This window comes from Balaenoptera ricei, chromosome 9, assembly GCF_028023285.1.
Source record: "Balaenoptera ricei isolate mBalRic1 chromosome 9, mBalRic1.hap2, whole genome shotgun sequence".
NCBI classification, from domain to species: Eukaryota; Metazoa; Chordata; class Mammalia; order Artiodactyla; family Balaenopteridae; genus Balaenoptera; species Balaenoptera ricei.
The window spans coordinates 6,965,293-6,988,811 of NC_082647.1; the positions used below are offsets into that span (position 1 = coordinate 6,965,293).

At 57.5% G+C, this 23,519-nt stretch overlaps 1 protein-coding gene across 1 annotated transcript in view; it reads right to left on the minus strand.

Moving 5' to 3' along the window:
• Nucleotides 1-30: 30 nt before the first annotated feature.
• Nucleotides 31-23,519, minus strand: part of LOC132372213 (SCO-spondin-like) — a 51,479-nt gene continuing 27,990 nt past the window's right edge. Inside the window, 35 exon segments of the mRNA XM_059934381.1 lie at nt 31-67; nt 8,110-8,257; nt 8,478-8,480; nt 9,693-9,820; nt 10,110-10,170; nt 10,320-10,415; nt 10,732-10,949; nt 11,302-11,520; nt 11,608-11,649; nt 12,264-12,397; nt 12,399-12,485; nt 12,695-12,855; nt 13,387-13,571; nt 13,930-14,129; nt 14,239-14,249; nt 14,251-14,336; nt 14,626-14,826; nt 15,088-15,258; nt 15,348-15,539; nt 15,650-15,664; nt 15,667-15,695; nt 16,280-16,449; nt 17,399-17,478; nt 17,604-17,724; nt 17,766-17,782; nt 17,785-17,994; nt 18,235-18,287; nt 18,979-19,073; nt 19,571-19,578; nt 20,358-20,384; nt 20,387-20,494; nt 20,720-20,851; nt 21,154-21,324; nt 21,507-21,553; nt 22,615-22,939. Of these exon segments, the coding sequence (XP_059790364.1) occupies nt 42-67; nt 8,110-8,257; nt 8,478-8,480; nt 9,693-9,820; nt 10,110-10,170; nt 10,320-10,415; nt 10,732-10,949; nt 11,302-11,520; nt 11,608-11,649; nt 12,264-12,397; nt 12,399-12,485; nt 12,695-12,855; nt 13,387-13,571; nt 13,930-14,129; nt 14,239-14,249; nt 14,251-14,336; nt 14,626-14,826; nt 15,088-15,258; nt 15,348-15,539; nt 15,650-15,664; nt 15,667-15,695; nt 16,280-16,449; nt 17,399-17,478; nt 17,604-17,724; nt 17,766-17,782; nt 17,785-17,994; nt 18,235-18,287; nt 18,979-19,073; nt 19,571-19,578; nt 20,358-20,384; nt 20,387-20,494; nt 20,720-20,851; nt 21,154-21,324; nt 21,507-21,553; nt 22,615-22,939 (3,977 nt within the window). The 3' untranslated portion in view covers nt 31-41.

Below are 23,519 nucleotides of genomic sequence, written 5' to 3' on the forward strand. Positions count from 1 at the left end.
GGAGAAACAACCCAACTTACATTGCTAAATCCTCAAAAGACTCAGGATCTGGCAGCCCCAGGAACCTCTGGCCTGGGAGTGAACGCAGTGAGGTTAAAATAAGAATTTGGGGGAAGCTGTTCGGAACAAATGCCTGCCCAGATCCCCTACACAGGCTCCAAGTTGGCAAGACCCTCCCTTCCACGTGCTCAGAGCTTCCAGTTAGAATTCTGGTTTTCCACTGTTAAGCGTCAGCAAACAACTGGACTACCAGACATCTGAGGAAAGGCTCTAACAGGTCTGACAGAGATCAAAACAGATAGGAGGTGAGCGAGGGGGAGGAGGAACTGAGGAAATGGACGTGGGGCATGGAGAAAAAAACCTTTAAAAAACAAAACTATCAACAATAGCCTCAGAGAGGTAAGATACTGCAGCCATGAAAAGAGCAGTTATAAAAGAAATAATCAGAAAACAGTCAGAATCTGTTGCTGTTTACCCTTTTAAATTTCATACCACCAACATTTATCAGCTAGTCAAAGAAATTAAAAAATAAATAAAACTATCAACAAAAAGGAAATCCCCAAACCCCAAAGAAAAACATCTTGGGAAATAGCATTCTTGGAGTAAGTATAAGTCCTTCCAAAGTGACAACTCTGAAGGGGACACAGTCATTTCCATCTGTAACAAGTTCTAGTACATTTGTTTAAAATCGCCTGTAACTCTATACTCAAACTTAAAGCACATGAAATATCTACTTTAACTTCAACATAGAAACTTCTTGAGAAAAACAATACAGATAATTCTTATCAGTCACTATTGATTTGTATATTTTAAAATAAGTTGAGTATTTTTCTTATGAGTCAATATATGTTTACTGCAGAAAATTTAGACAATAAGCAGAAAAGATGTTTTAAGATCACCCACAATCTCCTTACTGAAAAACAACTACTATTGACATGTGGTATGTAACCTTCCAGTCTTTTGTCTATGAATATGTATGAATGAACAGTCTTAAAAACAAACATGGAATTGTACTGCCAATGTGTATGTGCCAACTGTATGCCAATGTGTCTTTTAAATAACTATTTGCTCTCAGAGTGTCTTTCAAAGCAAAATGTGATTATAATTCCAAAAACCTGCTACAGGATGGGCTCCACTAAAAGCAGGCGGGTAGGGGGCTTCCCTGGTGGCGCAGTGGTTGAGAATCTGCCTGCCAATGCAGGGGACATGGGTTCGAGCCCTGGTCTGGGAAGATCCCACATGCCGCGGAGCGGCTAGGCCTGTGAGCCACAACTACTGAGCCTGTGAGTCTGGAGCCTGTGCTCCACAACAAGAGAGGCCACGACAGTGAGAGGCCTGCGCACCGTGATGAAGAGTGGCCCCCGCTTGCCGCAACTGGAGAGAGCCCTCGCACAGAAACGAAGACCCAACACAGCCAAACATAAATAAATAAATAAATAAATTCAAATAGCTAACCTTTAAAAAAAAAAAAAAAGCAGGCGGGTGGACAGGAAAGAGGTACACACAACATATGGCCTAAGGAGAGCCAGTGTGGGGAGGGGGGAAGAACACCCTCGAGATTATACTGAAGGCAGATCCTAGGAGGATGACAGCACACCAGGACTACAGGGCAAGCTGTTCCGATCAGGGCAGGTTAGAGTTTGTGACCAAGGGCAAGCAGGGTTCCCTGTTCATTCCCACCCACCCTGTCTTCCTGAGGGAACAGGTGGGCATAATGAAAGCCAACAGACCCATCACTTTATGAGTGCCACAAGGATGAAGAGTATGGCCAGGGCTGAATGTTTAGATAATAAAGAACCGTCTTCCCAACGAGTAACTACACTAACCCTTGCACCTCTCTTTTAACCAGTATTACGGCAAGAGCCTTCAGATGACTGCAACGTAAAGAAAACACAAATCTGCTTGAATAAGAGGAATTTCTTACCTACATAGAAAGCAAGGAATATCTCTGGATGTTCTATTTTACTGATTCCCACTGTCTATAAGGTAGAGCTCCGAGTTCTCAGCCCAGCACCAAGTCCCCTGGATCTGAACCTAACTTACCTTCCTAACCTCAGCTCTAGGTATTGCCCCACCTGGAATCTCTACTACAGCCAGATTAGTATAATTGCAATCACTCGGGGACTTCCCTGGTGGTCCAGTGGTAAAGAATCCGCCTTCCAATGCAGGGGACGTGGGTTCGATCCCTGGTTGGCACATTAAGATTCCATATGCCAAGGGGCAACTAAGATAGCGTACCACAACTACTGAGTTGGCGCGACTCAACCAGAGAGCCCGTGTGCCGAAAACCAGAGCCCACGCGAAAACCAGAGAGAGAAAACCCTCACGCCACAACTAGAGAGAAGCCGGTGCACCGCAACGAAAGATCCCACATGACTCGATGAAGATCCCCCGTGTGCTGCAACTAACGCCCGACGCAGCCAAAAATAAAATTAAAAAAATAAAAAATTAAATTGCAGCCACTCAACACATCTTGTACCTTTCCTCCCTCTTCATACCCAATCTTTACATTCCCTGACTCTGCCCACTTCCTCCCACTCACTCATCAAGTTCCTACTCACATTCCATCTCTTTCTCGCAAGAGACTTCCTGCCCACCTAGCCCAAGCACTTCTACTTCCCCTGAGCAAGGAAGGCTTTATACCCCTCATGGTGCCTGGTCCACAGGAAGCCTATGCTGATCATCTTATTTTATAACCGCCTTCACCATCATCACCCCTTTCCCCACCACCACATTATACAGAAAATATTTCATAGGCATTTAATTCATTTTTTCATTCAACATATTCTATTTGTTTCTGTGTGCTTGGAGATCCTAAGATATAAAAGACACTATCTCTATTTGTCAAGGAGAAAAACCCATCAGGAGGTGACAGACAACTGTAATACAGGTGCAATAATAAAACTGGGTCAAGAGGCAAACGAGAAGGGAACGATCACTTCTAAGGGGGGTGGGGTGCCAGTGGTGGCTAGGAACCAGAGATGTTGAGGCAATAAATACATACACAGTAAATACTCCTATTTGGCCGCAACAACAATAGTCTCCCTGAGGGCACATGAGGTGTCAGACTGCAGCGTTCTTCACAGCACCCACACCTATATAGCAAAAGGGCTCCTGTGGAGATGCTATTTTGAGTCATTCGTTCAGAAAATACTGAGAACCTATTACATGCCAGATACTGCTCCACTAGTCTAGCTGGGGATAGAGCAGAGAGTGAAGTCAGCAAACAAATAAATGTGAGAATTTTATACAGTGACAGGGCTGGGAAGAAAATAAAACAGGATAATGGGTTAGAGTGATGGGGAAAGGTCTTTGTCCTCTATCCATTATTCTGCCAATGGCAAGCAAGATACCCCACACTTAATCCAATAGACTAAGACTGCTTTTAGTTAATAAATATCACAAAATAGCATCAAAGGAAGATTCTAATAATACACCAAGCTACTACCTCAGGGGGACCCCCAGTCTTCCAGCTTTGAGAGAAAAAAGTGATATTCAGAATGGAACTTGAGAATAGCACAGCTATTCCACCCAGGCATTAGTTATTGTCACTCATCTGCAATACCTCTTACACTGCTAGTTTGTTTTGCAATTACTTTATTTCATCTTTGGATAACATTCTCATTCCCTAGGTTAAAAAACTGATGTACCTGGGAAGGGTGTCCTTTTAGGACACCCTACAATCACGATTAGAATCAAGGGTGAAATTTCCAGTCCCCAGTGTTTTCAATTAGTGGTTGGGCCTGAAAAGGACATAAAATTTCTCCTCCACCTCCCAAAATATTTGTATTTCACTCTTCTCACACCAAAGGCTAAGAAAGCCTACAACTGAACAGAATACCTTGAAATCAACCTCAAATCACTAAGTCCAATTTTCAGTGCCAATTGTTTATAGCCCTTCTTCTACTGCATTTTGCTCCCCCTCTGTCCAAATTCAGGTTCAGTCTAAACTAAACCTCAGGGTATTACCTGAGGGTGTGAGCCATTTCCTTTACTTTTTTGGTATCCCCTAAAGTGCTTAGGATGAGGCTGGCATGCAGTTCACCTTCAGTCTTTCTCTGGTTAGGTTCTGTTGAGCCTTATTGTCTTGGACTGTTCATAGGTTGTTTCATCTGGAAAATGCATCACTGTAGCTTGTGGAGAGGATGGAATACGGAAGAGATGATTAAGCAAGGAGTAACTTCTTTTGTAATTCAGAGTCCTTCCCAGTCTTTCCAGGAAAAAGTACAGCATCAAAATAACCTTACTATCCTTTCTGTCTTTTGTCTGTTGGACAACCCTTCCAGGCTTGTCCATGTTATTGAAGTGAAAACTGCAGGAAAGCTCCTGGAGGAAAGTAGTCATTTCATATTTATCCTTGCACTTCCAGCATCTCCATCAACTTAAATCACCGATCACAAATGTTTATTAAATGAGCAATTTTTTTTTAAAGGAGAGACTCAGTACGCACTCGAAAACGTTTGCTGAGGAGATTCCCTTTGTGCCAAAGAAGAAACAATCCTCAAGAACTGGTATCAAAGAATATCCAGAAAGATCTCGGTCCCCAAAGGCTGCCAATGTCTCCGAATCAAGTGCCTGCGACCACGCTCGTCTTTGCTAACACTGACTCCGAACTCTAGTAATCCTGTCAAACCCACTTAACTCTACCTTCAAGCACTTTCCCCCACATTTTCTTCCAATTCACAGCCTCTTGCCCAAAGCCTGAAGCAAGTTTATGAAATATGCTTCTAAGCAATACTCAGAAACTCCACGAAGTAGATAAGCTAGAAACCGAAATCGGCAAGAAATATGCCAGATGCCTTGTCTTTTTCTTCTCAGCCCTTTCTTGGGAAGGCGGATCCAGGCAGGGCCAAGCCCTCATCCTGCCTCTCGGTGATCCCTATGCCTGGCTCCCAGTGGGGTCCGATCCAGCCTCAAAGCCTTAAAACACGCTGGGCCTCTTCCAAACGCCAGTGGTGGTGTGGGAAAATAGGAAGGACTTCCGCACTACTACACTGAGCGGGTCACCCACCCAGCGTCAACCGAGCGGCGGCTCGGCGGAGGGCTACTAGGCCAGCCGCGTGGGGAGGAAGCGGAAGGCAGCGCGGGACTCGCCCGGAGTCGGCCGCCCAAGTGCAGAGGAAGAAGCGGGCGAGCGGGCGAGTCCTTCCCTGCAAGGCTGGCTCATCTGCGAGGACTCCGCCCGTACCGCCCGCCTCGCCCAGATCAGGGATCCACGAGAGGGGAGTGGGCGGCCCCAGGGCCCTTCCAGGCCTACCTTCCCCGACTCCCTGGGCTCCATGGCCCTGCTTTCGGTGGCCCGTGCTGACCCCGCCACGGCCTCCAGGCCGCCCCCTCCCCCCGCGGCCTGGCCTGAGGATGCCGTAGCCGCGACCACCTTGGGGACCGGGACCCCCGGAAGGGAGGGCGCCCCGGCGGGGAGGGAGCGCGGCCCGGAACCGGCTGTCCCTGGTCAGAGAGGGCGGTGGCGCTCGCGGAGCCAGGAGAGGCGCGCAGCTTGTACTTGCGTCGCGCCGAGCGAGCCGCTTTACGGCAGCAGCCTAGCCCGAGGCGGCGGGGCATCATGGGAAGCGCGGTCCAGGCTCGGTAAGCGGCTCCCAAAGCTGCTATTGCTCCGGGAATACGAGGTCCCGATTGGACGAAGCAGCTAGCTGTCCGCCCTTCCCGCCTCCCTCCCCCGGCGATGGTTACTAGGTAGCGTACCCACGACGCTTTCCCAGGCCCTATAGGAAGGGCAAAGTACTCTGATTGGGCTATAAGATTGCTCGTGCTTGCGTCTATTCCCTCGCATTTTTTAGGGCCAATGTCAACCTTGAAGATTCCAGACTGTATCTAATCAAGGAGGTAAATACTTTTTGTAACATTCATTCAAAAACATCATTGGTTGCCTGTAATGTTGTCAGGCACTGTGCAAAGGTTTGGGAATGTGCAGTTGAGTCAAACAGAAACTTTGCCTCCAAGGAATTCATAGTCTATTGGGGAAACAGACCATAAACATAACTACAAAATGAAGAGACAGTGCAACGAAAGAGGTAAACACAAGACTCTATTAAAGCACACTTTGTCACCTTAGAGTGTGGTGGTGGGACGATATGGGGTAGTTAGTCAAGGATGTCCTGAGGAAGTGCTGCCTGAGTTGAATTAAAACAAGAGGTAGGAGTTAGCCACGTAAAGAAGGTGCTACGGTGTCCCCTCCAAATTCATGTGTTAACCCCTATGTGATGGTGTTTAGATGTGGGGCCTTTGGGAGGTAATTAGGTTTAGATTAGATCATGAGGGTGGGGCTCTCATGATGGGATCGGTGTCCTTGTAAGACGAGACACCAGAGAGCTTGCTCTCTCTCTCTGCCATGTAAGGACACAGAGAGAAGGCAGCTGTCTGTAAGCCAGGAAGAAAGTTCTCACCAGAACCTGACCATACTGGCACCTTGATCTTGGACTTCCGGCCTCCAAAACAGTGAGAAAATAAATTCTGTTGTTTAAGTCACCTGGTCTATGGTATTTTGTTATGGCAACCTGAGCCAACTAAAACGGGAGGAGAAGAGGAGTGTTGCTAGGAAGAGCAACTGGGCATGAGAAACAGCCTCAGCGAAGCCAGGGAGGTGAGCAAACAGTGTGTGTAGGGAAGGTGTGTAAGACAGGAAGTGGTGGGAAATGACGCTGGAGAGACACGAGGGATGGATGTGGATGGCATTGTGTGCTGCCTTTAAGGGCTGGAAGTAAGTTTGTAGCTGGTGACTGGTGTGGGCAAACTGCACTTTAGTTATTGCAGAGTAGAAGGTGAATATAAAGGGGAAAAGATAGAAGAGAGAAAACCAAACTCTAAATACATATATTTACTCTCCATTCTTCTCTCATCTTCTTTAAAAGTTGTAAAATTATATAAAGTAATAGTAACAATGTGTTGTTTCGCTTGTAATATATATGGGTGTAATATGTATAATAATAATACGAATAATGGACAGTAAAGTGCAGAAACCTTAAGTGTACAACTCAATGTATTTTTACACGTGTACCATGTAGTCAACACCCAGATCAAATATAAAAAATTTCCAGTACTCCAGAAAGTTTCCTTGTGGCCCTCCCATTATGTATACATAGGGGTAAAACTACAGAAAGTAAGGAAATGACTATCAGAAAAGTGTTGTCCCACTTCTGCACAGCAAAGGAAACCATAAACAAGATGAAAAGACAACAAGACAACCCTCAGAATGGGAGAAAATATTTGCAAATGAAGCAACTGACAAAGGATTAATCTCCAAAATATACAAGAAGCTCATGCAGCTCAATATCAAAAAAACAAACAACCCAATCCAAAAATGGGGAGAAGACCTAAATAGACATTTCTCCAAAGAAGATATACAGATTGCCAACAAACACACGAAAGGATGCTCAACATCACTAATCATTAGAGAAACGCAAATCAAAACTACAATGAGGTTTCACCTCACACAGGTCAGAATGGCCATCATCAAAAAATCTACAAACAATAAATGCTGGAGAGGGTGTGGAGAAAAGGGAACCCTCTTGCACTGTTGGTGGGAATGTAAATTGATACAGCCACCATGGAGAACAGTAAGGAGGTTCCTTAAAAAACTAAAATTAGAACTACCATACGACCCAGCAATCCCTGGGCACCGTCAGCATCTTTCCATCTCTTTCTCTCTCACCTGCCACACAGTGTGGCCTTGGGTTGTCATAGACCAGGTATTTAACAAGAATAAGGCACTTCACGCGCAGGCTCTCACCAAGTCCTCCTAACAAGCCTGTGCAGATTGTCAGCCCGGTTGTAAAGATGAGGTCATGGAGACTCAGCAAGGAAGGCAACAGATGAGCTGGGATTTGAACCAGGTATGCCTGACTCCAAACACCCAGGCTTAGGTATGATTGGAGAAGAAATCAACAAGAATGCTAAGAAGGGGAATGGAGTGGAGTGGAAGGACTCAGGGAAGAAGAATCCGGCGAGGGGCTGTTGGGTCACGCCTGCCCCAGCCCACTCCAGGCCCCAGGGGACCCCAGCACTCTTCCCCCAACCCCAGACCCGGCCCCTCCCCCGATCTGGACCCACCCCATCCAGACCCCGCCCCCCCAGAGCCCTGCCCACACCCACCCAGGCAGGCGCTGCCCTGGCAGCTGCGGGTGACCGGCAGCACCACCGGCTCTGTGTGGCCGCCGGGACAGCGCAGGTTCTAGATCCGCACCGGGTTCTCGGGGTCCAGGCGGTAGCTACAGCAGGCGCGCTGCCTTTGCAGGTACGGCTCCCGGGCGAGCGGGGCCGGCTGAGCTGGGGAGGGGGCAAGCGTAGTTTCCCCAAACCACCTGCTTTTCCTCTCTTGGCCGTTCCTATCCGAGAAGAGCCGGGCGGTGGGAGGGCCAGATCCCACGATCTCAGGTCCCAGATCTCCTCGCCAAGCAGGGAGGGCAGCCGGCCGGAGAGGGATGTGTCACCACCAAGCCCGCATTCTCGGAGAAGCCCACCTCCTTCGTTCCAGCCCCAGCCCGACGGAGCGTCCAAAAACCTGCAGGTCAAACGAACGCTTTTTAACGCCCTCCTCACTGCTTCCTGGCAGCAGAGGGAAGAGACACAGGGTCTGCTTTTGGGTCTAGTTGAAGAGACAGACTAGTAATTTCTGAAACTACAAAAGATGAAGTCCTGAACTGCACAGGCTGATCCTAAGTGCCAAGTGAGTTCTCATTCCAAAGCAGACAGCCTTGCTCCATGATTATATAGTAACTCTGTAAGTCCCACTGGACGTCTGATTTAATTTTATGTACAATTCTATTTTAACTTTAGTTTTAAATAGGTAATACATTCACACAATACCAAGTTAAAAAACAGTAAAAGAAAAAATCAACCTCCCTCTGACTCTATCCTATCACTCATTTTTCCTCCCCCCCAAAAATTTAACTACTCTCCTCTCATCACTCTATATTTTAAAAAAATCCAGAAGTGATTTGGGAGGCATTCCCAGGAGGTTCCAGGAGCGCCCAGGGGAGCAGGAGAGTGGCCAAGGGTTGAGGAGCAGGTAGGAAAGCACCTCTGTCTTCCAGGAATAGATGACTCTGGCCAGGCGGGCTGAGGCGGGGCCAGGAGCTGAGTGAGGCTGCACTCTGGCTGGACCCTGGCCAGAACGGAGCCGGAGCCGCAGCTCTCCAGGCTCAGGGCTGGGGGAGTCAGGGTGGGCACAGGGCCCCCGAGGAGGTCCACACCAGGAGAGCGAGCGAGGAAGGGAGTGCCATCAGTCTTCTGGGACAAGGCTACGTTTAAAATGTGTAAAACGTCCGTCCCTCGAGCCTTCACTCGCTGTACAGTGGGTTAACTTAGCTCTTCCGCACCTTTCTTTGTCGTCCTGGCTTGCCTGCCTTGAGGGGCGCAGTGGGCCGAGGGGCAGGCACCAGGAGCTGTGTGGAGCCACAGCAGGGAGAAGCAGGACCAGAGCCCCCTGGCAGGGGCAGAGGCAGGCAGCAGGCTCCGGAGCCCAAGCCCCTCTGCGGTCACCGGGCCAGATGGCAGGTGTGCCACCACCTTGGTGAAAACTCACCCCTGGCTCTGATCAGCTGTATGCCAGTGAGATGGACTTTGTCCCTTGTGTCCTCTGGGCCTTGGCTGGGTTCTAGGCTCACAGCCACAGGCCACTGCGGACCGCCGCTCGACCTGACTCCCCCGGGCCGGCAGCCCCCCTCTCTGCTCACCTCGGGCAGGACGTTGGTGCGGGACGGGCAGTGCCCACCGCAGTAGCTCACTTCCACCTGGTCCAGGTAGCAGGGGCCCTTGGTGAGGTTGTGAAGCTCGGTGAGGTACCAGCAGGAGGGCTGCTCCTCTGTGGGGAGGGGCAGGTGAGTGGCAGGAGGTGAGGGCAGGGCAGGGCAGGGAGAAGGCCGTGATGAGGGGATTCTGTGAGGGCGACAGAGTGTGGACCTGAGCAGAGCAGGTCGGGGAGGGGGTGGCCAGGCGTTGTGATGCAGCACTGGGTGGTCTTCACTCTGCGATCCCCATGGTGGGCAGGATTGGAGAAGGCGGGCCTCCCCCGGCAGGCATGGGAGTGGTTTGGGAGAAGGGCCCAGAGCACGGAGAGGCGCGGCAGGAGGTGCCCGAGGTCCCCTGCATACCCGGAGTCTCCTGGCGGCAAGTGGGACAGCAGCTCCCTGGCTCCTGCACGGCCACCTCGCCCTGCAGAGGGAGTGGCCCCCAGTCCTCTCAGGAGGATGGCCCAAGGCCCCACACCACCTGCTTGAGGCTCTGAGACCAGCCTCCGGGGAGGGACCCGGGAAGGAGCCCGGGGAGCCCTCTGAGAGGGCAGCAGGGCTGCAGGTGGGTACCTGGGCACAGGTGAGCAGCGGGCAGTGCTGGGTGCAGGCGCTCCTCCTGCTGATGCAGCGGCAGCTCTCACAGGCCTCCTGCCACTCGGATCCGGGCTGGGGAGAGTGGGGAGAGCCTCCTCTCCGTCCCTCCCCTTGCAGACTTTTCTGTTATCCCACCCCAGCCCTGAGCCCAGCCGGGGGGCCTGGCCAGGGCAGTGGCCTGAGACTGGCGTCGGCAACAAGAGTTTCAGGAGGGGAGGTGGGCCTCCAGGGGCCAGAGACTGTCCCAGTGTGATGGCTGATGGCCAAGCTGCCCACTGCCGCGCGCCCGGGTATAGGGGAGGAGCCAGTGGGGGTAAAGGGACAAATCGGTGGACCGGAGGCCTGGGTCAAGAAGGGCTAGGGGGCATGGAGGGCCGTGGTGTCTCACCGGGTGGGGACGCCCGTGGTGCCAGCACTCGCAGTGGTCTGCAGGCACGCAGGGGCCCTCCTGGCTGCGGAAGTGCCCGCGCCGGCACACACAGCCTGGGGCCTGCCCCGCACTGCAGTTGCCCTGAGTCTCCGTGGCGTTGGGCTCCCGGCACGTCTGCTCACAGGGCCCCAGCTCCCCGGGGGCCACCTGCTGCCACATTTCTCCGGGGGGGCACTCTGCCAGGGAAGACCACCCAGCTCACCACTCAGGTCAGCCCTGGGTCCAGCCTCGATTCTCCCCCCTCCCACACTGGGCACCCTTGGGTCCCTCCTTCTGTCCCCAGCGCTGCCCACTCGGCTCCAGCAGCCTCCAGACTTCTGGGTTTCTGAATATACCTCTCTGCTCTTATCCACCCTCCCAAATACTAGTGGGGCCCAGCTTGGTAAGTGGAGGTAGCACCACCTAGGACATGCAGGCCCCTCTCCCCTTATCAGGGCCGGCCTGGCCTTGGCTTTGGAGGGACCAGCAGGGACCTGGGCAGCCCACATCTCACGCCGACAGTCAGCGAGGGGGCAGCTGAAGGTGCACCTGTGCAGGAGGGCAGGTTGCAGGGGCGCTCCTGGGAAGAGGCCCCCCGGTGCCGTTCGCCAGGCAGAGGCGGGTGCGGCTGCCCCAAGCAGGGTGAGCGGGGTCTGTGCAGCTGCTGGAGCAGGGGGACCACGGGGACCACAGACCCCAGCCGCCTTCGAGGGGGAGAGGGGTCTCCTGATGAGGCAGCCCTGGGCTCCTGGCCTCCTAGGAGCAGGGCTGGGGAGGGAGAAGACCCGGGCCTTGCTCTTCCCAGAGCGGGTGGTGCAGGGAATCCGGGGTCAGGGCCCGAGGAGTCTGGGATACCTGGAAGGCCTGTCACTGGTTCCACCATGGACCCTGCAGCCCCTGTGCCAAAGGAAAGCCCTGCTCAGAAGTGTTTCCCAGGCTGCAGTGTACCAGGACCAAGCCCAAGGCTGGTGGTCAAGTTCCAAACCTGTCTGGTTCAGCCCAGACACCCCAGGCCCCAAGCACAGCACTCGCTCACAGTAGCCTTGCTACCATAGCAAGGTCTTTGTTCCTGATTCCTGGCATCCTTCTCCAATGCTTGTCAAAGTCCTCTCCATCGCTCAGACCCCCTCAGGTGCTGCCTCCTCCAGGAAGCCCTCCTAGGTTGTCCCTCTAGGAGAATTCTCGACCTCCCCCATATTCCTCAGCACACGCAACCTCCCACAGGGCTCACCACGTGCTGAAATGGGTTATCTGAGCCCCTGGATTCCAAGGTCAGGGTCCTCACTCCCCCATCCCCCAACACACCCCCCATGCACACTATGGTGCACGTGGCAAGAGCTCCAGAAATTTGGTTGAATGTACCTGAATAGAAGAGAAACACAGAGCTAGACAGTAAGAGGAAGAGAGACCAAGAGCTGGCGCCAGGGATGGACAAAAACAGGAAGGGACAAAGGGCCAGTGAAGTGGATTCGGCCATCCAGCCTGTGCCTACCCAGTCCCTCTCCCCTCACCTGGGCAGTCCGGGCTGAGGCAGTACTCGAGGTCCTGGCGGGGCCCACGGCAGTCCTGGCCACGGGGAGTGGGTGTGGGGCGTGCACAGTGGCAGTTGCAGGTGCGGGTGCCCAGCCCGCCACAGGAGCGGAAACGGGCCCCATGGGCCCCGGGGACCGAAGCCAACCCCAGCCTTGGAGCAGCCACCCACGGAGCAGGACAGCTTCCCGTGCGCACAGGAGCTGGCAAGAGGGTGTGGGGATGAGGGGACGGCGGCATGGACCCCAGGAGAAAGGAGTGTGGGCAGATACTTCGATCCCAGAGGGCAAGGAGACGGAGCCAGGGTGAGCCCGGTTCCAGGAGGGGGGCAGTGCTCTCCCACCCACATCCTCTCACCCTCTCACCCCCTCCCTCGTCCCCATATCTCCCCAACCCTCATCGTCCCCCTCGCCAGTTGCTGCAGCCTGTATGGAGGGTCTGACCTGAGCCCAACTCATCTCCAGGCCCAAGGGGCTGACCCCCCTCTCCCAGAATGGACAGGTGAGCCCCCGGGGCAGCACCGGCAGCTCCCAGCTCCTGCAGCAGTGAGGCAGTCAGCACACAGGAGCACTCCTGGGGGGAGCACAGGAGAAAGTGCAGTGGCACAGGCCGGAGCCACCTGCCAGGTGCCAGCTCTCCACATCCCCGGAAGGCGGGTGGGGAGAAGGAAGAGGGTAGGGGAGGATGGTAGGGGGCAGGGGTGAGGCCCCGGGCCCTAGGAGAGCATTTCCAGCAGCAAGTGGGACCGTTCACCTGTGTCAGGGGTAGGAACGTGAGCGATGCAAGGCTATGGGCTTGACCGGAGATGGCCAGGCACCTTCCTGCACAGAGCACTTAGCCAGGACACGGCAGGGTCAACAGAGGCCCTTCTAGGATGGGACGTGGGGAGCGGGGAGCGAGGGAGGAGGAAAGGGCCTCAGCCAGGAACCAGGACACCTGAGTCTGAGTCTAACTCTGCCAGTAACTGGCTCCTGACTTGGTGTGTCCCTTCCCCTCCCTGGGGTTCAATGTCACCAGCTCTAAGTCAGGAGGCTTAGAGGCTGCAGAGGTGAGAGCTGACAGGGAAGGGGAGGGGCCTGGGTTGCAGGCAGGGTGAGTTCTAACCTGGACACAGGCCAAACGGTGCAGGAAGGTGCCCTCGGGGCAGTGACGGCCCTCCTCGAAGCCAGCCCCCTCCTCAAAGCCAGCGGAGAAGCAGCCCACCTGCCGAGTGATGTGGGTGCAGGAGAAGGGGCAGCCCTCGCCGGGCTGGCACTCCTGGTACAGACGCCCGGCCAGGCAGCCTGCCTCTGAGGCAGCACCTGCGTCAGTGCCCAGCTCCGGCCCCGCTGCCCTCGCTGCCTCCTGTGCCCACCCCACGGCCTGCCTCTACTCACCCCGGTGCCCACCCCCAGACAGGCCAACGACACCCTCCCGGGCCTGCCCCCCAGGGCCCATGCCACACCCGCTCCTAAGGTCTCCCCACACCTCGGCACAGCCCAAGTCTGCCTCCTTCCTCCTTCACTTGCCCATCACTGGCCTGGGTAAGGGGCAGCCTGTGGGGATGGGGTGGGAGAGGTCAAAAGGCACCTGTGAGTCAGGGTCAAAGGGCAAAGTGGGAATCAGCTCAGTCGGAGTGTCCAGGGCAGAGCCTGGGCTGGGGCTCACCTCTGCAGACCTGGGTGCAGCAGATGCGGCTCTGGACGGCGGGCCTGGGGCAGGGCGGCCAGGCGCAGCGCCGGGAGCACAGCTGCTCCCCTCCTCCACACGAAACACTGCCATCCTTCCAGGGACCCCAGGAGCCCCGCAGCCTGGGCCCAGGGCAGTCGGGCACCTCCCAGCACTGCAGGATGCCCGCCACGCAGGTGCTGGGAACAAGGAAGGCGGCTTCAGAAGACAGGGCCCTGCCCACTTCCCCGAGGGCCCTACTGCCCGGCTGGCAGCCCACCCCCTCCCAGGCTCACCCTCCTGGCTCACCAGTTGTTCATGTGGTCCAGTCGCCACCTCCCCGGGCTCCAGGCTCTCCCAGGAGCTGAGCCCAGACCCTGCGGACCGGCTCTGGTTCTCAGGGATCCCTGAGGACACAGGAGTGGGGGCGGGCACTTCAGACGGCTCAGCCCCATCATACCCTACTGCCTCCTCCTTCCCTCCCTCCCTCCCTCCCTACCAGACTCCACCCCATGGGGACCCGGATCCTGGACGCAGGAGATGGAAGCCCCAACCTGGACCAGCCCAAGGATGCAGGAGTCGCCCATTCCCGTCCCGCAGCCCCAGGTTGGCCCCTGTGGGCAGAGCGGCAGGGGCCAGGCAGGCGGGTGCTGCCATGCTCAGGGGGCCGTTGGGAGGGGGAGTGGAGGCACTGACCCATGGCTCCGGGCTGGTACTGGCAGCGGCATTGGGCTGGGGACACACAAAGGCCGTGCTGGGACAGCTGGCCAGGGGGGCACCCACAGCTGGGCTGGCAGCCTGTCGAGCCTGGCTGGCACACGACCCCGGGGGACAGGTCCTGGCAGGAGCGGGGGCAGGGCCGCCCACAGGGGAGAAGACCCTAGCCACCTGCACAGTCTACAGCAGGAGGGAAGCAGAGAGGGTGGGTGCTGAGGGGGTCCATCCTGGGGGATCCCGACTGTCGGGTGATAAGCTCTCCTGCTATGCCCACCACCCGCTTGGACCTTCACCCTGCCCCAGTTCCACGGGGTGAGTGACCTAAGGGCTGTCCCTCAAAGAAAGTGACATGGAAGTGTGTATGTGGCGGGGGTCAAAGGTCAGAGGCAGCATCTCCTAGCCTTACAAGGGACCCCCCAAGAGCTCCACAGAAGCCCTCACCTGTGCATTGAGTAGAATTGTCCTGGCAGGGGCGACTCTGCCTGTGGCCCCCAGGGCAGGGCCAGCCTCCCTCAGAAGTGGGGGGCCAGCTACATGCTCGGCTCCAATGGGACTGCCCCAGGCAAACGTCACAGGGAGACCATGGTCACCACGGGCCCCAGGCTCCATCCACTGTGCCAGGAAGACAAAATCATCCAGCTGCCTTAGGCCCAAGAGGTCCCAGCCTATTGGGATTGGAGCAACCTAGTGGGGCATCTCACCTGGGCACTCAGGGGGGCTGGCGCAGGTCTCCCTCTGATGCTGGGCCCCTGCCTCCCCCGCCTCCCCGGGGCACGGGACCCCTCCAAGCTGAGGAGCCGGGCAGGTGCAGGCCCTGGAGCGGGTCCTCGTCTGGCCCCGGCAGGGCTGGGAGCACGCCGTCCTCTCCCACCACGGGCACCAGTCTCCAGGCACTGTGGAGGCGAATGGCGGGCATCGGGGTGCAGCCATCCCTCCCCCGGCCCCAATCCTCTGTGCGCCCCTGGGCTGCTTCTCCTCACCTCCCCCGGAGCGCGGTGCATACCTGGGCAAGGCAGGTGGTACAGGTCAGCCTGCCCTCCGAGCAGGCGCTGGGCGGGGCACGCAGGCACAGGAGGAAGAGGGCAGCTCAGTCCCGCCGGGTCCTCCACACACACCCCTCCGAATCAGCCTTCCCTTCCCTCCCCCCGGCCCCATTTCCCTCTGGGGTCTCAGCCACCCTCCCCGTTCTCCAGCGCCTCCAGCCCCTGTTCCCTGTCCCACTCAGAGCCCTCTCAGGTGTCCTGCGGACTCTGTCCCATGGGGAAGTGATCACAGGTCGCTGCTGCTGAGAGGGGCCAGACAGCGGGAGGAGACACCACACCGCCGCCCCCTCCCCCCTCACAGGACACGCCCAGCCCTCCAAAGTCTCCCAGAACTGCGGAGCTGGCTGCCTCGGTTTCCCCACCTGTCAGACAAGGCGTTAGGGGGCCTGCCACATCTCCTCAGGGCTTGTGGGAGCCTAGCGTGCATCCGCTGAGACCGGGAGAGCTCAGGGGCACGAGACACAAAGTGGACTAGTCCTGTCCTCACCCCTGCACCCCGCATCCCACCCACACGGTGCCTTCACCCCTGCCTCTGCATCCTGCCCACCTGGTGCCCTCACCCCCGCATCCTGCCCACACGCCCGCCTCACCAGTAGTTGCAGCCATCGGGCCTCGCCAGTTGAGCGCCGGGACGGTGCCGCTCCCGGGTCAGCAGGTCCAGGCAGCTGCAGCGGCTGGGCTGCACGCAGACAGCGCCGTCGGCACTCAGCACCTGGCCCGGCGGGCAGTAACCGCCTGGCTGGCAGTGCCAAACGCAGGGCTGGGGGACAGCAAGGGAGGGCCCCGGTCAGCGGAAAGCAGGGCCGAGGGGACCGGGAAGGGGCCCCCGGGAGGGAAGATGAAGGGGAGGCGGAGGGGGGCAGAGGGGAGAAGGTGCGAGGCTCCGGTTCTGAACCGTAACGCTCTACACTCAGTTCAGGCCGCGCGTCCACCGGAGTTTCTCCTCCAGGGGAGGAGGGGGAGGGAGAGGGGAGCCTGAGAGGAGCTGCCCTGGGCGGAGTGGCCTCCAAACGTGAACCCCATGGAGGGCTGAGTGGGACCGAGGCATCTCCCAGACCTCCTAGAACACATGGAGGAGGCGACTGGAAAGCTGGGGGGAGAGGGAGCGTTTGGGGAGGCGCTGGGGCTCCCTGGGGGAGGCCGGGACCAGGCACCGCCTCCTCGTCCTGCCTCCGTGTGGGAGCCTCCCGACCTCCCTGGACAGGTCCGAGCGGGGCCTCCAAGCGCGTCCCTTCTCCCCAGCCCTTCTCTCAGCATTTTTGATTCGGGTCGGCTTCCTCACCACTGCGCAGGCGCCGCTGCACAGAGACCCCGGCGGCCCGCCCGTGTCCCTCTCCATGGTCCTGGGCGGAGCTCAGAGGATAGCCCCGCACCCCCGCAGGCGCATGCGCACACGCGCGCGCACGGAGGCGAGGTCTGGGCGCCGATACGCCCCTGCGGTTTACGATGATATAACGGGATGATTGCCCCTTCCTATGTGTTTATGCTGCTTCTGTCATAAAACGTTTAAATTGAGAAACGTCTGCGGTAAGGAAGGCAAGGGCTGTTGGGTGAGGCTCGCTCCCACTTCTCTCCGGAACAAGTGGGACCCTGATGGGCGCTGACTCCGCCCCTTCCCACCACTGCGGGGCAACCCCAGGTCAGAGGGGCCACACCCCAAAGCCACACCCTGCCGTCCCGCAAAGTGACCCTCAAGAACCCAGACTCACCACGAGGTCGTCACAGGAGCGAGGACAGGGAGGGCCACAGGGGCTGTACTCGGCCCCTTGGATGGCGGTGCAGTTGGTCACTGGGGGGAGGGGAAAGGATAGGCAGAGAGCTGGGTGGGTCGCCCACCCCGGCCCGTCTCCCCGTCATGCTCCCTGCAGCGTCCCCGCCTCTGCTCCTTGACCCAGCCCCGTCGTCGGCAGGTACCTGGGCATGGCAGAGCCTGGCAGGCGGCCCCCTGGGCCGGAGGCCCCTCGCAGTAATCCCCCAGACCCCGGGGTGGGGTCCGGCTCCGGAGGCCGCCCACACAGGAGTGGCGAGGGCTTGGCTGGTGCAAGGCGGAAGGCATCCACAGGGCGCAGAGGCTACACCTGGGCTCCACGGGACTCATGGTCACACCCCAGCAGGAGGCAGGGCTCCTCCTCTGCCTCAGGGCCTGGGCAAAGGGGTGGGGCTGAAGCCAGTGGGGGCAGCAGTGCCAAGCTGGATGGTGTAACGCCCGGGGGTCTGGTGCAGAAGCGGTGCTGGTGGCGTCGGGCAGGGCCACAGGAGGCCGAGCACTCGCTCCATGGGGTCCAGGGTGACCACGTGGGCTGACCTAGGGGTGCACAGCAGGGAGAGGCAGAGAGAGAACAGAGCAAGCGGAGGCTGGAGGGACCCAAAGGGCTGGGGGCAGAGTGTGATGCACAGGACAAGAGCATTCCTCCTCCCTGCGCCCACCTCTCCCCAGGGCTTTCATCCCCAGCCCCCAGCCCCAGCCCCATGCAGACCCACTGCGGCAAGCAGGGGGTGCAGAGGGAGCTTGCAGGGGCGAAGTCAGGAGAGACGCCCTTCTCACCCTCCTCACAAGGCCAGGAGGTGCAGTTGGTGATGAGCCCAGAGTCACAGGAGCTGGAGGAGGAGAAGCAGAGGGTCAGGGCGCTGTTAGAGGCTGAATGTGTCCCCTCAGATTCATATGTTGGAGGCCTAATATGTGAATGTGACCGCAGAATGTGACCTGACTCAGAGAGAGGGTCTTTACAGAGGTGATCAAGTTAAAATGGGGCCATTAGGGTGACCCTAATCCAATATGACTGGTGTCCTTATACAAAGGGGGAATTTGGACATAGGTGCACACAGAAGAGATGATGTGAAAACACAAGGAGGAGACGGCCACGTGAAGGCAGATTGGAGGGATGCAGCTATAAGCCAAGGAACACCAGGAATTGCCCACAAACTCCAGAAGAGGAGAGGGGCCTGGAACAGATGCTCGCTCACAGCCCTGAGGAGGAAGCAGCCCTGCCGACTCCGGGATCTTAGATTTCTAGACTCCAGAACTGTGATAGGACAAACTCTGTGTTCGAGCCACCCCGTCTTCGGTGTAGCTGAGGCAGCCTCAGCAGACAGAGATGGGAGGGAAGAGGGAGACTGGAGGGGAGGGCACGGGCGAGGGGCACAAGCAGGCTTGGCCCTGGAGAGCTGGTCGCTGTGCCTGTAGGAAGGGGTGTCTCCGAGGCCCATGGAGGCCAACACCCCCTGCCGCTCAGGAGAGACAGAGGGGTCCTTGGGGTCTTGGGGCCGTTGCAGGGGGAGGTGGTCTCACCAGTTCTCACATGGACAAATCACAGCACTGCCTGGGGGGTGGAGATGTCCCCCGTGGGCAGAGGGGCAGTCCTGGGTAGGCACACACACGTTGTTCTGAAACCAAAAACCCTCCATCACCTTCCAGTTTCCGGCCTGGCCTGCTCTCTCCCCACCTGCCCCCCACTATCAGAGCTCAGCGCCCACTTGGCAGGCGCCCTCCCTCAAACACCATGGACCCTCCTTCCAAACATCAAGTCTCTTCCCACTTCCCAGCATCGGGGAAACACACACCATCAGGTGCAGGGGCCGTGGGGAAGGGCACAGACCCACGATTTCTGGGAGAAAAGACCGTCTCCACTTGCAGGACACAAGACTGAACTGTCAAATCCATGAAATCAACTAACGAAGTATGAAAATTGCAATTCATACAAAACGACGTAAAAAGAAACAAAACAAAATCAGATGAAACTACATGCACAGGGGGTTTGGACAGAAGTTGCTAGGGGCTCAACTTTAAAAACACAGCCATCCACCAGCACATGATTCGAAGTCAGATGTCCTGAAAGTAGCAGCCCTGGGAAGCAGTTTACTGTCTCACAGACTCCCATGACCAGGGACACTATTACCCCAGTTTTACAAGTGGAGAAACTGAGGCATGAGAATACTCAGCCTGAGGTCACAGAGCTGCTAGTGGAACAGCCTGAGCCCTCACTGGAGTCTGTCCCTACCTGGCCCCAAGCTTCAGCAGCATCTCTGGAAGCCCTCCCCACTGTCCCGTGAGCTTTTGTCCAAACTCCACCACCCCCCGCTGTATTTGCCAGCCCTGGTTCCCACCACCCTCCAACTGGAGTGGCTGCCTCCCTGCTCTCCACATCCTCTAATCTCTGATGGTCAAGTTGGACCGCCTCCTCCAGGAAGCCCACCATCCTGGACCCCATCCCCACCAGTCTGCATCACGTGCTCTGCAACATGCAGAGCTCACTTCCTGTGTACCACGTGGGTCTGTCTTCATTGTAGGGGCTCTGGGTCTGCTTTCCCCAGACTGGAGTCTTCTTGGGGGCAGATCCTGCTCTTCCCCACAGCGTAGCCCAGCCCAGGACTGAGCTTACAGTAAGTGCTCGATAAATAACTGGTGATAACGTAACAGGACCGAGCCCTCAAGCAGGCACGAATCATAAAGAATTTCGAGACCAATCACCATTTTACAAACGGGAAAACAGAGGCCCATACCTGAATGCCACTCGCCCGGGGTCACGTGCTGGTCACGGGGCTGGCAGAGCAGAGCCACGCGCCCTGAGTTCAGTGCTCTGTCCTCAACTCTGCAAGGCTTTCCCTGCCTCCAGACCCACACCCTTGGCTCTACCCCTACCCAGGCCCCAAGGAGGTCAGGCAGGGAACGCTCACCAGAAGGGCAGCAGCAGCCAGGTGGCAGGGCTGGTCAGTCCCTCTCGGGGCACTGAGCTCTGCACAGGAAGCAGGGCCCTGTGCACAGTCCAGCCGCTGCTTCGCCGGGGGACACGCACCAGGCACTGGCCCTGGGGACACAGAGATTGACAGCTCAGCCTGGGCACATTCACTTCTCCCCCAGGGTCCCACCTGGGAGAGGCATCAGCTCTGGGCATGGCCGGGAAGGTCGTGGGGCTGCATGGGAGCTGAGGGAGCAGGGTCCCTGGGGTGACAGGGAGGGGCTGACAGGGCCGTGGGTGGTGTGGGGATGAGAAGGGAGGGCAGGGCGTGGGGGAAAAGGTGGGTGCCCTCACCTGCACAGGGCTGCAGGCTACAGGTGGAGAAGTCCACGGGGCTGGGCCCGCCACTCCCTCGGGTGCGATTCCGGTAGCCACCCCCGCAGGGCACGGAGCACGGAGACCAGGGGCCCCACTCCCCACCGGGAAGTGGGTGTCACCCCAGGTCACTGCAGGCCCTGTCTCACACGCCCAGACACCCGGTCACTCCACCCTCTGGATCCCAGACACCTGCAGCCTCGCACCCAGCCCAGGAGACCTCCCCCTTCTCGGGGGGGTTGCAGGATTCCACCTGGAGGTCCTCCCTGCGGGGCTGGCCTCCAGGGAAGACCCCTCTTAGGGCTCTCTGGGAACCACACCTTCATGGCATCTCCCAGGGAAGGCCCTTGCACTTGTCTTGGGGTCCGGCGTGGGGAGTGACGAGGGTTGAGGACACGGGTCCCAGCTCTCACATCCACACGGCCGCAGGCTGCAGAGTTCAGCCTCCACGTTGGGACCCTGGCACGCAGTCCCCCCAAAGGCAGCCGGGGGCACAGTGCCTGCCCGGAAGCGCCGCCGAACACCCACGTTGCAGCTGTGGCTGCAGAGACTCCACAGGGTCCAGGGGCTCCAGCCACAGGCGACTGCCAGGGCGGGTGCCGGGGGAGAGGCACAGAACGTGTGAAACGAGGTCAAGTCATCCCTGGACCCCCAACTTCCCGGGACACCCCTGACACCACCAGGTTGATTACTGAAGGGGCCAGTATCCCCTGTGGTCCCTGAGACCCCACCACTGCCCATCCCTGGGCCCCGAGCATGGGGGTACCTGGGCAGGGCTCCGAGGTGCACAACATCACACCAGAGATACAGGTGCTGCAGAGAGAGGGCCCAGTGAGGCCACAATCAGCCCCTGCCCCTTGGAGCCCTGTGCACCTGACCCCAGGGAGAAGTGGTCAGGACCACGGTGTCCACCGCACAGAAGAGGAACCCGAGGGTCTGGGAAGTAAAGCAAGTTGCCCTGTGTCCCACGTGAAGTGCGTGAGTGACCAAGGATTCTCACCCAGCACCCCCCACCCCGCAATTCCACCCTCCGTGAGCTCCCTGACGGCCCAGGTACTGTGCTGCCCTTTGTCCCACGATTTTATCAAGAAGTCGTCTTTTTACACTTTTTATTCCGTTTGTATTTATTAAACACTGTGTAGAAATGACTTTGAGCGACACTTCGGGGCCAGTTAGGAGCTGTTCAGAAGGAGTAGACACTAGCTTGAGTCTCCTGGATCTTTCTCTTGAGTATTTCCTCCCTTTTACTTTTCTCCAATAAAAATGTTTTAAAGCCCACTTGTCAAATATGTGGACATTCCAGAAAAAAAAATCTAAGAGAGAAAAGGCAAAAGAGAAAGGGGCAGGGGGAGAGGAAGAATGAAGGAGGGAATTGAGGGAGGACCAGGGGACAGAAAATAAAAAGGAAGAAGAAAATGAACTGAAAGGAAAGAAAAAAGAACGGAAAATTGAAAAAAACAGAGGGAATGGGGTTAGCGCGCCCTCTGCTGGCAGATCCTGGTATCAGTTTTGAGGGTTGGGTGCTTCAAGGTTTCTGAGCAGAAAGCAAGTGCACCCCAGGAAGTGCATTACACTCAGGAAAGAGAAACAGAGGTAACTGGAAGGAGAACGTAGAACGCCCCCACTCCAGGCTCTAGTTCCATCATAAATCGCCTCTCCCAGCTGAGCCTCAGTCTCCCCATCAGTCAAATGAGCACGAAGGTCCCTACAGACGCCTGCCCCTCCAGGCCTGGCAGCATCCAGTTCACTTCAGCATTCCCAGGGCCCAGGCCTGGCAGCACAGAGGCATGCTGAGCCCCCCGGTGTGTGGGAGTCCACATCTGTCCACCTCTGGAGCCACCAAGCCCCACCCCCATCCCGACGCTGGTACCCACCAGTTATTGCAGGAGTCCAGCCGGGCCACTGCTCCAGGTGCATAGAGCTGCCCGCGCAGCTGGCAGGGGCACTGACTCACGGGCAGGCAGCTGGCGCCGTGCAGGAAGAGGGCAAGGGGACAGGCGCAGCCAGGGGTGCAGACGCTGGTGCACTCCACCCCAGGGCCCTGCGCCAGGCACAGCCGAGGGCGTGGGCCCCCCTCCTGGTGGCACTGCTCAGCTGAGCGGAACACCGTGTCGCCTGGGCACTGGGCTGGACGGGAAGACAGAGCGGGTCTCAGCAGGGGCAGGCGGGAAGGGCAGGGAGGTGGAGGGGCGGGGGAACCTGCATGCAGGTGACAGGTGGCAGTCAGTCAGAGGGACAGAGAGTCGGATGAAGCCCCCTCCCTCAGGGCATAGCCCTGCCTGGTCCCCGGTGGCTGGGGGATGGAGGAGACCCAGGAAATCGGGCACAGTCTCTCTTAGCTCAAGGCATGGCCTGTCCTGGAGGCAGAGCTTGGTGCCATGCAAAGGTAGGCGGCGAAAGGTCAAACCCCCAGGGGCCGGCGGGACGTGCCTGGTGGGAGGATGGGAGGGGACTCGGCACCTGTGCAGGGCTGCGTATTGCAGCCTCTGGTCTGGCTGTGGGGTCCCTGGCACCCGGGGTCCCCAGGAACTGAGGCAGAGCAGCTGTGCCCGCGTGTCTGGACGCCTCCATCGCAGGGCGCTGAGCAGGTGGACCAGGCAGCCCAGACCCCAGCCGCCGGGTATCGTCAGGAAGAGTGGAGTCGACCGTGAGGGACGCAGGAAAGAGGGGGCCGAGCATGGCCCTGCAAGGGTCTGGAGCTGTGTGGGCTGGCGCCGTGCAGGGTCCTAACTGCAGCTTCGGCCCCACCAACATCCACTCCTCCAGCGAGGCCCCCAGC